Source organism: Accipiter gentilis, chromosome 2 (assembly GCF_929443795.1).
Source record: "Accipiter gentilis chromosome 2, bAccGen1.1, whole genome shotgun sequence".
Lineage (NCBI taxonomy): Eukaryota > Metazoa > Chordata > Aves > Accipitriformes > Accipitridae > Astur > Astur gentilis.
The window spans coordinates 54305593-54319974 of record NC_064881.1 but is presented as its reverse complement, the minus strand read 5'-3'; the positions used below and the strand labels follow the sequence as shown (position 1 = coordinate 54319974).

The 14382-nt window shown below is 72.1% G+C and overlaps 3 protein-coding genes across 3 annotated transcripts; 2 read left to right on the top strand and 1 right to left on the bottom strand.

Moving 5' to 3' along the window:
- Positions 1-497: 497 nt before the first annotated feature.
- Positions 498-2189, bottom strand: TMEM276 (transmembrane protein 276). The gene is made up of 2 exons (XM_049824392.1): positions 1971-2189; positions 498-1060 (listed from the first exon to the last, which is right to left on the bottom strand). Exons 1-2 carry the CDS (start codon positions 2055-2057, stop codon positions 572-574), a joined length of 576 nt encoding a protein of 191 aa, XP_049680349.1. The 5' UTR covers positions 2058-2189; the 3' UTR covers positions 498-571.
- A 1953-nt stretch (positions 2190-4142) lies between these two features.
- LOC126050678 (forkhead box protein H1-like) lies at positions 4143-7201 on the top strand. Its single transcript, XM_049828870.1, is given in 5 exon segments — positions 4143-4300; positions 5425-5460; positions 5462-5530; positions 6484-6815; positions 6817-7201. Coding segments are annotated over 5 exon segments (969 nt in total). The 5' UTR covers positions 4143-4153.
- A 1648-nt stretch (positions 7202-8849) lies between these two features.
- Positions 8850-12030, top strand: LOC126050673 (forkhead box protein H1-like). The gene is made up of 4 exons (XM_049828859.1): positions 8850-8972; positions 10148-10252; positions 10819-11015; positions 12003-12030. The coding sequence occupies exons 1-4, from the start codon at positions 8850-8852 to the stop codon at positions 12028-12030; spliced, it is 453 nt and encodes a 150-aa protein (XP_049684816.1).
- The last annotated feature ends 2352 nt before the right edge of the window (positions 12031-14382 follow it).

The window sequence follows — 14382 nt, the reverse complement described above, 5'->3', positions numbered from 1 at the left end:
TGTCCCCACCCCAGTATAACCAGTGCCCCCAGTATCCCAGTGTCCCCACCCCAGTATCCCAGTGCCCCCAGTATCCCAGTGCCCCCACCCCAGTATAACCAGTACCCCCAGTATCCCAGTGCCCCCACCCCAGTGTAACCAGCCCCCCCAGTTCCCCCGCACCAGCCAGCCCATGTGCTGGGGTGAGCTGCCGGGGACCCCCGGGTGCCATTCCGGGGACCCCCACCCCCCATCCGGGGGGACCCCTGGGTGCCACCTCCCCCAGCCGAGCCGGCGCACGTGCCGAGCGTGCCGTGGCTGTGGCGTCGCCGCCGGGTGCTGGCACCGGCTCAGATCCCCAGCGCCTGGGGACGTGCCAGCCGCCTCGGGGACAGCAGCGCTGGCCCCCGGCCCCGCGGCTAACGAGGGCCCTTAATGAGCGCCGGGTGACGAGGGCGACGAGGAGGAGAGGGACGGCAGCACGGCCGGGAACGCTGCAAAATGACACATTTCGGGGACTAACCATAACCACACGCCGGCTTTACTGCGCCCACCCGCTCGATCGCTCGCCGCCGGCACGCGGCATGCCGCCTCAGTCGACGCCGAGCTGCTGCGCCCGTAGGGCTCGCCCCAACGCCAAATTCCCGGCCGCCAGCACCCAGGGGTGCCCGTCGTGCCGGGCGCCGGGCGCCGGTGCCGGCAGCAGGTTCCCGGCGACCAAGAGGAGGCCGCCCAGCGCGCCGGGCCCGTTGGCGGTGAGGACGGAGAGGGTGAGGACGCTGCCGGCGGCGAGGAAGGCGACGGCGCGGGCAGCCAGCAGCCGACCCTCCTCGGGGAGCCGCGCGGCGGCGGGGGCCAACGCCGCGGCCCCCCCCAGCAGCAGGTTGGCGGTGGCCCGGTCGCCGCTGAGCCGGTGGAAGCCGAAGGCCACTAGCGGTTGTCCCAGCGTGGCCGCAACCCAGGCGCCGGGCAGGGGGTCGGGGTCACCCCCAGGGACCCCCCTGGGCCAAAGGGGCTCCAGGGCGTCGCTCGCCGCCGCCAGCGCCTGCAGCAGGAATCCAGCCGCCGGCCCGCCGGTCACCTGCCGGGAGAGAGGGGACAGGGGGTGACCGGCTGGGTGACACGGCATCCGATGGGTGACGTGGGACCGGATGAGTGACACGGAACCGGCGTGGTGATGTGGAACTGGCCGGGTGACATGGAACCAGTTGGGTGACACGGAACTGGCCGGGTGACACGGAACCGGCACGGTGGCTTGGAACCGGCCAGGTGACGTGGAACTGGCAGGGTGACACAGAGCCGGCCGGGTGACCCAGAACAGGCCGGGTGACAGGAGACCAGCCCAGTGGCACAGAACCAGACAGGTGACATGGAACCGGCCGGGTGACACGGAACCGGCATGGTGGCATGGAACTGGCTGGGTGACATGGAACTAGACAGGTGACAAGGAACCAGCTGGGTGACACAGAACTGGCTGGGTGACAGGAGACCAGATGGGTGGCACAGAACCAGCTGGGTGACACGGAACCGGCCGGGTGACACGGAACCGGCCAGGTGACATGGAATTGGCTAGGTGACATGGGACCAGCCTGGTGACAGGGGACCAGTTCGGTGACAGGATGCGATGGGTGACAGGGGACCATCCCAGTGGCACAGAACCCAGCCGGGTGACACGAGACTGGCTGGGTGACATGGAACTGGCTGGGTGACATGGGAGCAGCCCGGTGACAGGGGACCAGCTGGGTGACACGGAACCATCCTGGTGACACGGGACCAACCCGGTGGTATCAGACACGGTGACGCAGGACCACCCCAGTGGCCCAGGACCATTGGGTGACATGGGACCACCACGCTGGTGGCTCAGGTGCCAGTAGGTGACACGGGACCCCCCCCCCCCGCCGTCCCAGGCCCCGGGGGGTGACAGGGCCCGTCCGGCTGAGGGTGACGGGGGTGTCCCCGTGTGTCCCCCTCCCCACGCTGTCCCCACTGACCTGGCGGGCCCGGAGAGCGCAGAGCAGGCAGACGGCGCAGAGCAGCGCGTGGGACAGCACCCAGCAGCACCCACCGGCGGCACCCATGGGTGTGGGGGGGGGGGGTCGGGGGGTGTCGGGGGTCCCCGGGGACCCCCCGCTGCCCCCCCGGGTACCGGCACTTCCGGCCTCCGGGCGCGACCACAGAGGCGCGGGATAGAGCGCCGCGCGGGGCGGGGAGAGGGGCGGGGCCGAGAGCGAGAGGCGAGGCGGAGCCATGGGAAGGGGCGGGGAAGTGGGCGGGGGCAACGCGGCGGGCGGAGCGGTGGGCGGGGCCCGGAGGGGAGCGCTGCAGGCGGGGGGAGTGGGGATGGAGCGTGCAAGGGTGTGCAAGGGGGGCGTGTGTGTGCAACGGGGTGTGCAAGGGGGTCTGCAGGGGGTGTGCAAGGCTGTGCAGGGGTGTGCAGGGGTGTGCAATGGGCGGTGTGTGTGCGAGGGGGTGTGCAAGGGGGTGTGCAATGGGGTCTGCAGGGGTGTGCAAGGCTGTGCAGGTGTGTGCATGCGGGTGTGCAAGGGGTGTTTGTGCAATGGGGGTGTGCAGGCATGTGCATGTTGGTGTGCAATGGGGGTGTGCAGGGGCGTGCAATGGGGTGTGCAGCGGCGTGCAAGGGGTGTGCAAGGGGTGTGCAATGGGGGTGTGCAAGGGGTGTGCGATGGGTGTGCGATGGGGGTGTGCAGGGGATGTGTGCAAGGGGTGTGCGATGGGGGTGTATGGGGGTGTGCGTGGGGGTGCAAGGTGTGTACAAGGGGGTGCGGGGGGTGTGTGCAACGGGGGCGTGCAAGGGAATGCGGGGGGGGAGCGCAAGGGAGCGCGCCGGGGGGGACGCGGGGGGCGCGTAAAGGTGCGTGGGGGGCGTGCAAGGGGCGTGCAGGAGCGTGCAAGGGCGTGCAACGGTCCGCAAGGGGCGCGCGTGGGGGGTACGAGGGCGCGCGTGGGACGTGCGAGGGGGCGCCGGGCACGCGCACGGGTGCGCACGGCGCGGGGCAAGTGCGCGCGAGGCGCGTGCGCAGCGGGGCCTGGCGCCGGCGGGCGCGTGCGAAGGCGCGCACGCCACGTGCGAGGGCGTGCGAAGGCGCGCGAGGGTGCCGGCTGTGCCGGCCGGCGTGCCCAGGCGTGCGAGTGCCGATGTGGGCTTCGCACGCCCCTTCCTCGTCCTCCTCCTCGTCCGCCGCCTCCGCTCGCTGCTCCTCTCCCGCGGTGCGGGTCCCTTGGTCCCCATCCTGTCCCGGTGCTGCGGCCGCCCCGGTGCCGGCGGGAGCCGTCTCGGTCGGACACCGGGGAAACGGCCCGTGGCGTGGGGCAGAGGGCACCGCGGCGGCACCGGCCGCTACCAAACGGCGCGGGCACTGGCCCGTCCCGTCCCCATCCCCATCCCGATCCCATTCTCATCCCCATCCCATTCCCGTCCCATCCCTGTTCCCATCCCCATCTCTGCTCCTGTCCCCATCCCATCCACATCCTTATCCCATTCCATCCCCATCCCCATCCCAATCCCATCCCCATCCCCGTCTCTGCTCCTGTCCCCATCCCATCCACATCCTTATCCCATTCCATCCCCATCCCCATCCCAATCCCATCCCCATCCCCATCCCCATCCCATTCCCATTCCCATCCCCATCCCATCCCACTCCTGTTCCCATCCCCATCCCATCCCCATCCTTATCCCATCCCTATTCTCATCCCATCCCCATCCTTATCCCATCCCTGTCCCCATCCCCACCCCATTCCCATCCCCATCCCATCCCACTCCTGTTCTGATCCCCGTCTCCGTTCCCGTTCCCATTTCCACCCACACCCTTATCCCATCCCATCCTATCCCATCCCCATCCCCGTGCCACCCCATCCCATTCCCATTTCCACCCCTGTCCCCATCCTCATCCCCATCCCCATCCCATCCCCTTCCCATCCCATCCCCATGCTTATCCCATCCCATCCCATCCCCTTCCCATCCCATCCCCATCCTTATCCCATCCCATCCCATCCCCTTCCCATCCCATCCCCATCCTTATCCCATCCCATCCCCTTCCCAATCCCACCCCATCCCACCTCCACTCCCACCCCACCCCGTGCCATCCCCCCCTCTCCCCCCTGCCCGCCCCTCCCAGTCTCTCCCACCGCATCCCAGTCCCTCCCCGGCTCCGCCATGCCGCCTCTCTCCCGGCTCCCACCCGGGGGGGGCCGGGGCCGCCCCCAGCGCTACCGCCGGCACCCCAAGCCCCCCTACTCCTACCTGGCGCTCATCGCCCTCGTCATCCGCGCCGCCCCCGGCCAGCGCCTCAAGCTGGCCCAGGTGAGACCCCCGGGACCCCCCACCCGCCGGGACCCCCCCCCCGGACCCCCCCCCGGGACCCACCACCACCACCGGGACCCCCCCCCCGGATCCCCTTCGGACGCCCCCCGGGACACCCTCCCACCACCGAGACACCCCCCCCCGGGACCCCCCCCACCCGCCGGGATCCCCCCGCGACCCTCCCACCCACCGAGACCCCCCCCCGGGACCCCCTCCCACCACCTGGACCCCCCCCCCCCGGGACCCCCCGACCCGCCGGGACCCCCCCCGGGACCCACCACCACCACCGGGACCCCCCCCCCCCGGATCCCCTTCGGACGCCCCCCGGGACACCCTCCCACCACCGAGACACCCCCCCGGGACCCCCCCACCCGCCGGGATCCCCCCGCGACCCTCCCACCCACCGAGACCCCCCCCCCCGAGACCCCCTCCCACCACCGGGACGCCCCCCCGGGACCCTCCTACCCACCGAGACCCCCCCCCGGAGATCCCCCACCACCACCGGGGCCCCCCCCGCGACCCTCCCACCCCCCGGGCCCCCCTCCCCACCTTACAGCACCCCGGGCCCCCCCATCCCACCCCCTCTAGGACCCCCCGCATCGGCACCCCCGCATCCCCCCCGGGACCCCCCATTGCCCCCCGTTATTCGCCCCCTCCGCAGGGTCCTACCGCCCGCCCGCCCCGTCGGGGCTGCGCCGCGTCCGCTGCTTTGGGGGGGGGGTCGGGCGGTGGGGGGGGTCTCCAGCCCCGCGGGGGTGGGGGGGCGGGGGGGTCAGGCCGGATCCAGCTCTTCTGTCCCGGCGGGGGGGCCGGATTAGCGGCGCCGGGGGGTCTGTCGGCTCGGTCGTGGTGTCTGTCGCGACGCCTCCCCTCCCCCCTCAGCCGTCGGCGATTTGTGACACCCCCCCCGAGGGGGGGGGGCAGGGGACTTGGGGGGATGGAGGAGGGAGGGGGGACACATCCCGGGGGGGGGCTTTGGGGTGCGGGGGGGGGTTCCCCAGTACGGGCTGGGGGTTCCAGGGCTCCCATGTGGGGGGGGAGGTGTCCCCCCAAGAGCGGGGTCGGATCCAGCCCTGGGGGGGGTGGGGGGGCGCAGCCCCCCCCAGCTGATGTGGCCCCCCCAGATCATCCAGGAGATCAGCAGCCTCTTCCCCTTCTTCGGGGGGGGGGTACCAGGGCTGGAAGGACTCCGTCCGGCACAACCTCTCCTCCAACCCCTGCTTCGCCAAGGTGGGGGGCGCTGGGGGGGCTACTGGGGTGGGGGGGTCCCCGGGGTGGGGGTCCCGGGGGTGGGGGTCCCCGGGGTCCCAAGGTTGGGGGGCTACTGGGGGTGGGGGTCCTTGGGGCAGGAGGTCCCCTGGGAGGGGGGTCCCTGGGGGGGGGTCTCTGGGGTGGGGGTCCCTGGGACAGGGATTTCCAGGGTGGGGGGGGGTCCCCAGGGTGGGGGGCACTGGGGGAGCGAAGTAGTGTGTGGGGGGCTACTGGGGGAGGCAGCATTGGGGGGGGGGTGTCACTGGGATGAGGGGTCCCTGGGGTGGGGATCCCTGGGGTGAGGGTCCCCGGGGGTGTGTCCCAGGGTGGGGGGCACTGGGGTGGGAATCCTCAGGGTGGGGGTCACTGGGGGTGGGAGTGCTCAGGGTGGGGGGGTCCCTGGGCTGGGGGGGGGGTCCCCAGGGTGGTGGCCACTGGGATTGGGGGGGTCCCCAGGTTGGGGGTCCCTGGGCTGGGAGATCCCCAGGGTGGGGGTCCCCAGGGTGGGGGTCCCTGGGCTGGGGGGGTTCCCCGGGGGTGGGGGTCCCAGGGTGGGGGTCCCTGGGCTGGGGGGTCCCCAGGTTGGTGGCCACTGGGGTGGGGGGGGTCCCCAGGTTGGCGGTCCCTAGGTTGGGGGGGGCCCAGGTTGGTGGCCACTGGGGTGGGGGTCCCTGGGCTGGGGATCCCCAGGGTGGGGATCCTCAGGGTGGGGGTCACTGGGGGTGGGAGTGCTCAGGGTGGGGGGGGTCCCTGGGCTGGGGGGGGGGTCCCCAGGTTGGTGGCCACTGGGATGGGGGGGTCCCCAGGTTGGGGGGTCCCCAGGTTGGTGGCCCCACTGGGGTGGGGGTCCCTGGGCTGGGGGGGTTCCCCGGGGTGGGGGGGGGGTCCCAGGGTTGGGGGGGGGTCCCAGCTGAGGCCGTGCCCCCCCGCAGGTGCTGAAGGACCCGGCCAAGCCCAAGGCCAAGGGCAACTACTGGACGGTGGACGTGAGCCGCATCCCCCCCGAGGCCCTCAAGCTGCAGAACACGGCGGTGGCGCGGGGGGGGGCGGCCGCCTTCGCCCGCGACCTGGCCCCCTTCGTCCTCAGGGGGTACCCCTACAGCCCCCCGACCCCAAAATCCCCCCCCGAGCCTTCGGGAGCATCCCGGCCCGCGTCGGGTTTTTCCATCGCTTCCCTGCTCAGGGAATTCCCTCAAAGGGGAAATGGGGGGGAACCGTCGAAAAAATCGGGGACCCCCCCGGAGATTTCGGGGGATCCCGTGCCGGTCGCTTCGTGGGGATCGGCCCCCGTTTTTCACCTCGCCGCCGCCCCCCCCACCGGTAACCCCGTGGGTGCCCCCCGTCGCGGGCGGCCGCTCGGGGGGCTCCGACCCTGAGGGGGGGTCCCGCGCCCCCCCCCCGGTTTGGGGGCAGCTGCCCACCTCCTACAGCACCGCCGTGGCCCCCAACGCCGTGGCCCCCCCGAGCGGCCCCCCTTTCCTCGCCTTACGTTGGGGGGTGCTGCCACCCGGCCCCCCGCCGCCGGGACCCCCCCTGGGAGCCGAGGCCGAGGCGGGGGGGGCGCAGGCCATGCCCCCCCCCAACAAAAGCATCTTCGACATCTGGCTCAGCCACCCCGGGGACGTCGTGCGCCCCACGCTCCACGGCTAGCACCCTGACCCCCCCCCCCCCCCAAAAAAAATAATTAGGGGGCCCGATGGGGGGGGGATTTGGGGACCCCCCCCTAGGTGGGGGGGCAGGGTGATGGCTGTGGGAGCCCCTACGCCCCGCTGGGACCCCCCCCCCCGCACCCATTGGGACCCCTCAGCACCCATAAGTGACCCCGTCCCCCCCTTGGCACCCAGCACCCACCCCCTGTGCCCCCCCCCAGTGCCCAGGTCAGACCCCCCCTCCCCGTGTGTCCCCCCCGCCCTGGGACCCAATAAAGAGCCGGTGGCGACACCGACGGGTGGCACGTGTGTGTGATTTGGGGGGGGGGGGGTGGACACAGGGACCCCCCCGGTGTGTGTGTCCCCCCCCCTCCCGGTGCCCCCCCCCGCGGCGGCGGAGCCGGGCTGGCGGCACCGGGGCCTTTGCACAACAAAGGACTGGGAGCACTGGGGGGGGGGATGGGCGGGGGGTGGGGGATGGGGGCACTGGGAGACCGGGGGGACCTGGGGGGCAGTGGGGGTGCTGGGGGCACTGGGGGCACTGGGGGGCAGTGGGAGCACTGGGGGCGCTGGGGGCGCTGGGAGCACTGGGGGCACTGGGAGTGCTGGGAGCACTGGTGGCCCTGGGAGTGCTGGTGTCTCTGGTGGCACTGGGAGCACTGGGAGCACTGGTGGCCCTGGTGCCCCTGGTGTCCCTAGGAGCACTGGTGGCACTGGGAGCACTGGTGGCCCTGGTGTCTCTGGGAGCACTGGTGGCACTGGTGTCCCTGGTGCCCCTGGTGGCACTGGTACCCCTGGTGTCCCTGGAAGCACTGGTGGCACTGGGAGCACTGGTGTCCCTGGTCCCCCTGGTGTCCCTGGAAGCACTGGTGGCACTGGGAGCACTGGTGTCCCTGGTCCCCCTGGTGTCCCTGGGAGCACTGGTGGCACTGGGAGCACTGGTGCCCCTGGTGTCCCTGGTGTCCCTGGGAGCACTGGTGTCCCTGGGAGCACTGGGAGCACTGGTGCCCTTGGTGTCCCTGGTGTCCCTGTTGCCCCTGGTGCCCCTGGGAGCACTGGTGGCACTGGGAGCACTGGTGCCCCTGGTGCCCCTGGGAGCACTGGTGTCCCTGGTGTCCCTGTTGCCCCTGGTGCCCCTGGGAGCACTGGTGGCACTGGTGGCACTGGTGCCCCTGGTGCCCCTGGGAGCACTGGTGGCACTGGTGGCACTGGTGCCCCTGGTGCCCCTGGGTCCGGGCGGTCCCTTCCTGCCGCCGGGCCGGGCCCCGGTGGGGCTGGCACCGCCCCAGGACCCCCCCCCCCCCCCCCCCATTTCGTCTCCCCCACCCCCCGGGGGGTCCCGTCCCCGATAAAGCCCGGCCCGACCCGGCGCCGCCCTGTCGCTGCCCCGCGGGGAACGGACGGGGCGGGCCGAGCCCAGCCGAGCCCCGCCGAACAGAGCCGAACTCAGCCGAGAGCGGCCGAACCCAACCGAACCCGGCCGAACCGAGCCGAGCCCGGCCGAACTCCCGACCCGAACCCGGCCGAACCGACCCGAACCCGGCCGAACAGAGCCGAGCCCGGCCGAACTCGGCCGAACTCCCGACCCGAACCCGGCCGAACCGACCCGAACCCGGCCGAACAGAGCCGAGCCCGGCCGAAAGGGGCCGATGGCGGCGGGGCGGGGGGGTCGGCAGCGCTACCGCCGGCACCCCAAGCCCCCCTACTCCTACCTGGCGCTCATCGCCCTCGTCATCCGCGCCGCCCCCGGCCAGCGCCTCAAGCTGGCCCAGGTGAGACCCCCGGGACCCCCCACCCGCCGGGACCCCCCCCGGGACCCCCCCCCCGGCACCCCGGAGCCGCCGGCCGCCCCGTCGGGGCTGCGCCGGGAACGGGCAGGGGCGCTGGGAGAGGGGATGGGGGGCACTGGGTGGTACTGGGAGCGCTGGGGGCAGGGAGTGGGGTGGACTGGGAGGGCTGGGGGGAGACAGTGGGGTGGTACTGGGAGCGCTGGGGTGCAGGGCTGGGCTGGATTGGGAGGACTGGGGAGCTGTGCCAGGGGACTGGGGTGCACTGGGAGCACTGGGAGGCAGGGTTAGGCTGGACTGGGAGGACTGGGCTGCCGGGCAGCCGTGCCAGGGGACTGGGCTGCACTGGGAGCACATGGCTGTGGGGCTGGGGGACTGGGCTGGACTGGGAGCACTGGGGAGCTGTGCCAGGGGACTGGGGTGCACTGGGAGCACTGGGAGGCAGGGTTAGGCTGGACTGGGAGGACTGGGAGGCAGGGTTAGGCTGGACTGGGAGGACTGGGAGGACTGGGGTGCCAGGCAGCCGTGCCAGGGGACTGGGCTGCACTGGGAGCACATGGCTGTGGGGCTGGGCTGGACTGGGAGCACTGGGATGCCATGCCAGAGGACTGGACTGGAGCACATGGTTGTGGAGCTGTGGGACTGGGCTGGACTGGGAGCACTGGGGTGCCAGGGTGCCGTGCTGGGGGGACTGGGCTCTACTGGGAGCACATGGCTGTGGGGCTGGGGGACTGGCTGGACTGGGAGCTCTGGGGTGCCCGGGAGCAGGGTGTACTGGGAGCACTGGGTACCAGGCAGCCATGCCAGGGGACTGGGCTGGACTGGGAGCACATGGCTGGGGGGCTGGGGGACTGGGCTGTACTGGGAGCACTGGGTTGCAGGGCTGGGGTGCTGGGCTGTGCCGGGGTGCCTTGCTGGGCCATACTGGGCTGGACTGGGAGCACTGGGGTGCCGGGTGCCGTTCTCGGGGACTGGTCTGTACTGAGATGCCGGGGTGCCTTGCTGGGCCATACTGGGCTGGACTGGGAGCACTGGGGTACAGCGCTGCGGTGGACTGGGCTTGCACTGGGATGGCACCCATGCAGCGCTGGGGAGCACTGGGCCATGCTGGGAGCCCTGGGGGTGGGCGCAGCCCCCCCCAGCTGATGTGGCCCCCCCAGATCATCCAGGAGATCAGCAGCCTCTTCCCCTTCTTCGGGGGGGGGTACCAGGGCTGGAAGGACTCCGTCCGGCACAACCTCTCCTCCAACCCCTGCTTCGCCAAGGTGGGGGGCGCTGGGGGGGCTACTGGGGTGGGGGGGTCCCCGGGGTGGGGGTCCCGGGGGTGGGGGTCCCCGGGGTCCCAAGGTTGGGGGGCTACTGGGGGTGGGGGTCCCTGGGGCAGGAGGTCCCCTGGGGGGGGGGGGTCCCTGGCATGGGGGGTCCCTGGGGTGGGGGGTCCCTGGGACAGGGATTTCCAGGGTGGGGGGGTCCCTAGGGTGAGGGTCCCTGGGGTGGGGGGTCCCTGGCATGGTGGGTCACTGGGGTGGGGGGAGTCCCCGGGATGGGGGGGTCACTGGGGTGGGGGTTCTCTGGGATGGGGGATCCCCAGGGTGGGGATCCTCAGGGTGGGGGTCACTGGGGGTGGGAGTCCTCAGGGTGGGGGGGTCCCTGGGCTGGGGGGGGGTCCCCAGGTTGGTGGCCACTGGGATGGGGGGGTCCCCAGGTTGGGGGGTCCCCAGGTTGGTGGCCCCACTGGGGTGGGGGTCCCTGGGCTGGGGGGGTTCCCCGGGGTGGGGGGGGGGTCCCAGGGTTGGGGGGGGGTCCCAGCTGAGGCCGTGCCCCCCCGCAGGTGCTGAAGGACCCGGCCAAGCCCAAGGCCAAGGGCAACTACTGGACGGTGGACGTGAGCCGCATCCCCCCCGAGGCCCTCAAGCTGCAGAACACGGCGGTGGCGCGGGGGGGGGCGGCCGCCTTCGCCCGCGACCTGGCCCCCTTCGTCCTCAGGGGGTACCCCTACAGCCCCCCGACCCCAAAATCCCCCCCCGAGCCTCCTCCTCCTCCTCCTCCTTTCTCCATCGAAGGGCTGTTGCGGCGGCCGCCCCCCCCCCCGCAGCACCCCTTATCTTTGGGGGGGGGCGTCCCACCCACCGGACCCCCGCCTCCGTGGGACCCCCCCGGCCCCTGCTCTTTCCCCCTCTCCCCCCTCCTCTGCTACGCCTGCGCCCCCCCCCGCCCCCCCGTGCTGCCGGCCTTCCCTCCCCCCCACCCCGTCCCCCCCCCTCTGCCCCCCGGCCCCTCTGGCCCCCCCAGAATATCGGGGACCCCTGGGGGGCACCCCCATCCCCACCCCCCCGGCCCTGAGCCCCTACGGTGTCTGAGGGGGGCCGGGGGGGGACCACGGGATGAGTGCAATACAGCTGGGGGGGGGGGCACCCCCAAAGCTGCCCCCCCAAACTTTGGGGGGGTCCTGTCCCCCCTGCACCCCAGGATTGGGCATAGCTGGGGGATGGGGGGGTTCCCCCTTGCACCCCAACGAGGGGGACAACGAGGGGGTGCCCCCCCCAGAGGTGGGGGGGGGCTGTTCCCCCCCCTCAATGTGGGGGTGCCGGAGGGACCCTCCCAATAAAGGTGCTGAGATGGAGCCGTGGGGTGCTGGGTGCCTGCCCGGGCCTGGGGCACCCCCAATTTTGGGGGGGGGGGGCTCTGACACCCCCTCCCCCCAACACAGTGTGTGGGGGTTGACACCCATGGGGAGGGGATGGGGGGTCCCAGGGGCTGCGGGGGGCAGGAAGGGGGGCACCCATTGTCTTGGGGGCGTCCCTTTGTATTGGGGGGGGGGTCCGGGGGGCACCCTGGGTGTTTGGGGGGGGTGCTGGGGAGGGCAGGGGATGCTGGCGGGGGGACACTGGGGGGACACACACGGGTCCCCGCGACGGAGCTGGCCCCGTCCCACGGTTCTGGGGGCTGCGGACGTGGCGGGGGGGGCCCAGGGATCCCCCAAATCCGCCCCCCCCCCCCCCCCGGGACACACAGTGACCGCGGTGCCCCCGGGAGACGCTGAGTGTCCTCCCGCCCGCCAGAGGGCGCCAGCGCTCCCGCTCGCCCCGCCCACTCTTTCCGCCGCCATCTTGGGAGCGGCGCCTCCGCTCCCATTTCCCCACCCCTTTCTCATGGCGCCGCCGGCCCTCCCGCTCCCTCTTCCGGCCGGAGCTCCACCCACTTCCGGCGTGGCCGGAAGCGTGGCCGGTTGCCATGGCGATCGGCGGCGGCGGCTCCGCCCCGGGCAGCGGCAGCGGCGGAGCGGGCAGGGCCGCGGCCCCGGGACCTCCAGGTACGGACCGGGGACGGGGGGGGGAACCTCGGCGGGGGGCGGCCTGCGGGCAGGCCCGGGGACGGGGGGGGCGCCGTGGGGTCCCTTGGCGACGGCGCTTCCCCGCGGAGTGGGGGCAGGGGGGGGTCCCGGGGGGGGGGGGTGGGTGAGGACAGGCCCGGGCTTGGGGACATGGGGGTGCACCCTGAGGGGGGGGTCTGGGGGCAGACGCAGCCTTGGGGACGTTGGGGTCCCCTCAGGGGAGGTCTGGAGGCAGCCCCCAGCCTTGGGGACATTGGGGTTCCTCTGATAGGGGGTCTGGGGGCAGCCCCCCAGCTTTCAGGCCAGGTCTGGGGGGTTCTGGGCCCCCCCAAGTGTTGGGGTGGGTGCGGGGGGGCTGTGCGCTGTGGGTCAGACCCCCCCCGGGGTGACGATGCCCCTGGGCTGGGTGTCGAGGGGTGCCGAAAGGTGCTGGGGGGGCCACGCCAGCACCCAAAGCCCCCATGTCCCCCCAGGGAGGGGGTGCTCAGGGTGTCCCCCCACCCCAGGCACCCACCGGCGCCTCGCTGGCTCCGGCATTGCTCCCACCGCCAGCGCTGCGGGGCTGGGGTCAGCGGGGAACCGAGACGTGCTGATGGAAACCTGAATAAATAAAATATTAGGGGTTTCTTTTTTTTTTAAAGTAGGTGGAAATTAATTTGAAAGGGTAATGGCCGGCGTGTGCCAGCAGCCGTTAGCACCGGCTAACGAAGGAGCTGCTGGCCGGGCACTCTAATGAGCGCAAGGCCGCTCTTCGGGCATGTGGGCTCCATAATTTGGGGGTTTTTTTTGGGGGGGTGGGGGATTTTTGGGTGGATTTGTGAGCCCGTCAAGGGGTTGAGTTGCGCCGAGGATGCCGGCTCTGGTTTTCTACCGGCGCTCGCCCGTGGCACGGCCCTTCCCGGTGAAACCACGGCCGGCAGGATTACGGGACGGGTGGACCGAGAGGCTCCGGTGATCCCAGTGTCCGGGCGATCCCCCTCTTCCATCGCCCACCGACTTCAGAAAGGATTTACGGCCAGCCTCGGCATTCCCAGCGCCTGCCGGCGTTCCTGAGGGATTTATGCTGGGATTAAGGTGCAGGAATGGGTTTTGTTTTCCACCGGACTTTGCCCGCTGAAGTCGCAGCGACTCACAGGGGAACCCGGTTTGGGGACCGCAGGGCGCCGGCTCTGCCGGAATCTGCCCTTTCCCGTCCCTCCTGCCCGCAGGATCCGCCCTGCCTGCCGGGCGATGCCGGTGTGGGGGCGAGGCGCTCGGCTTCGGCTCTCCCGGTTTAACCGTGCCAAACTAGCAGGCACCGGCGGGGCTGCTCTGGCCGGGACGTGCCGGGATCCCCTCGGCCGGCGGAGGATTGGTGTTTCTTCCCGGTGAGGTGCCGTCCTCGGTCGCCGGCGCGGCGGGTGACCCCTCAAGGTTACCGGTGTGCCGTCGGCACGGCCGTGCCGGTGCTCGCCAGGGTGCGGCGGTTTCGGCGAAGGCAGCTCCTGGGCCGGAGCCCCGGGGGAATTCACTTCAACTTGGATTGTAGGTTAATCCTGGATTAGGAAGACGGCAAAACAGGCAGTGGGTTGGGCACGGTGCGGCTCTTACCAGCAAAGCCGGGCTGTGCTGGGCCTCTCCCTGTCCTTTAAAGATTTCTTTCCCTTTTTCCCCACAGGATTCCGGCTGCTGCGTGAAGCTCATCCCGCCGCGGCTGGGAGAAGCCGGAGCCCTGGCACGGTGATATCCGAGAAGCTACCGCGATTCCAGCAGTGCTGCCTGCGCCTCTGCCCGACGGCAGTTTTCCGAGCTGGGCCTTCGGCTCCGCGGTGAGACGGGAGCGGTGGCGGCTGCTGAATGACCGGCAAACGCTTCCGGAGGGCGGGAAAGCAAAAACTCATCAGGGTAATTAGGTGGCAGACAAGCGTTGGGGATCGGACTGACGGGATTTCTCCAGCCTCGACACCTGCCTTGCTCCTCCGTGCCTTCGGATCCGGCATCGCCAGCCGGCTCTGTCCAAAACCGCCGGCCAGCGCGGGGTGCCGGGGGGGGGATCTCCCCCCCCGAGGCTTAACGGGACCC

Bases quoted from the DNA above. Each gene is read 5' to 3' on its own strand.
- TMEM276 (XM_049824392.1), bottom strand. From the start codon at position 2,057: ATGGGTGCCGCCGGTGGGTGCTGCTGGGTGCTGTCCCACGCGCTGCTC. The intron at 1,061-1,970 runs GTCAGTGGGGAC...CTCTCCCGGCAG, and splicing joins GCGCTCTCCGGGCCCGCCAG to GTGACCGGCGGGCCGGCGGC.
- LOC126050673 (XM_049828859.1), top strand. From the start codon at position 8,850: ATGGCGGCGGGGCGGGGGGGTCGGCAGCGCTACCGCCGGCACCCCAAG. The intron at 8,973-10,147 runs GTGAGACCCCCG...TGGCCCCCCCAG, and splicing joins AGCGCCTCAAGCTGGCCCAG to ATCATCCAGGAGATCAGCAG. The intron at 11,016-12,002 runs GCCTCCTCCTCC...CGGGACACACAG, and splicing joins ACCCCAAAATCCCCCCCCGA to TGACCGCGGTGCCCCCGGGA.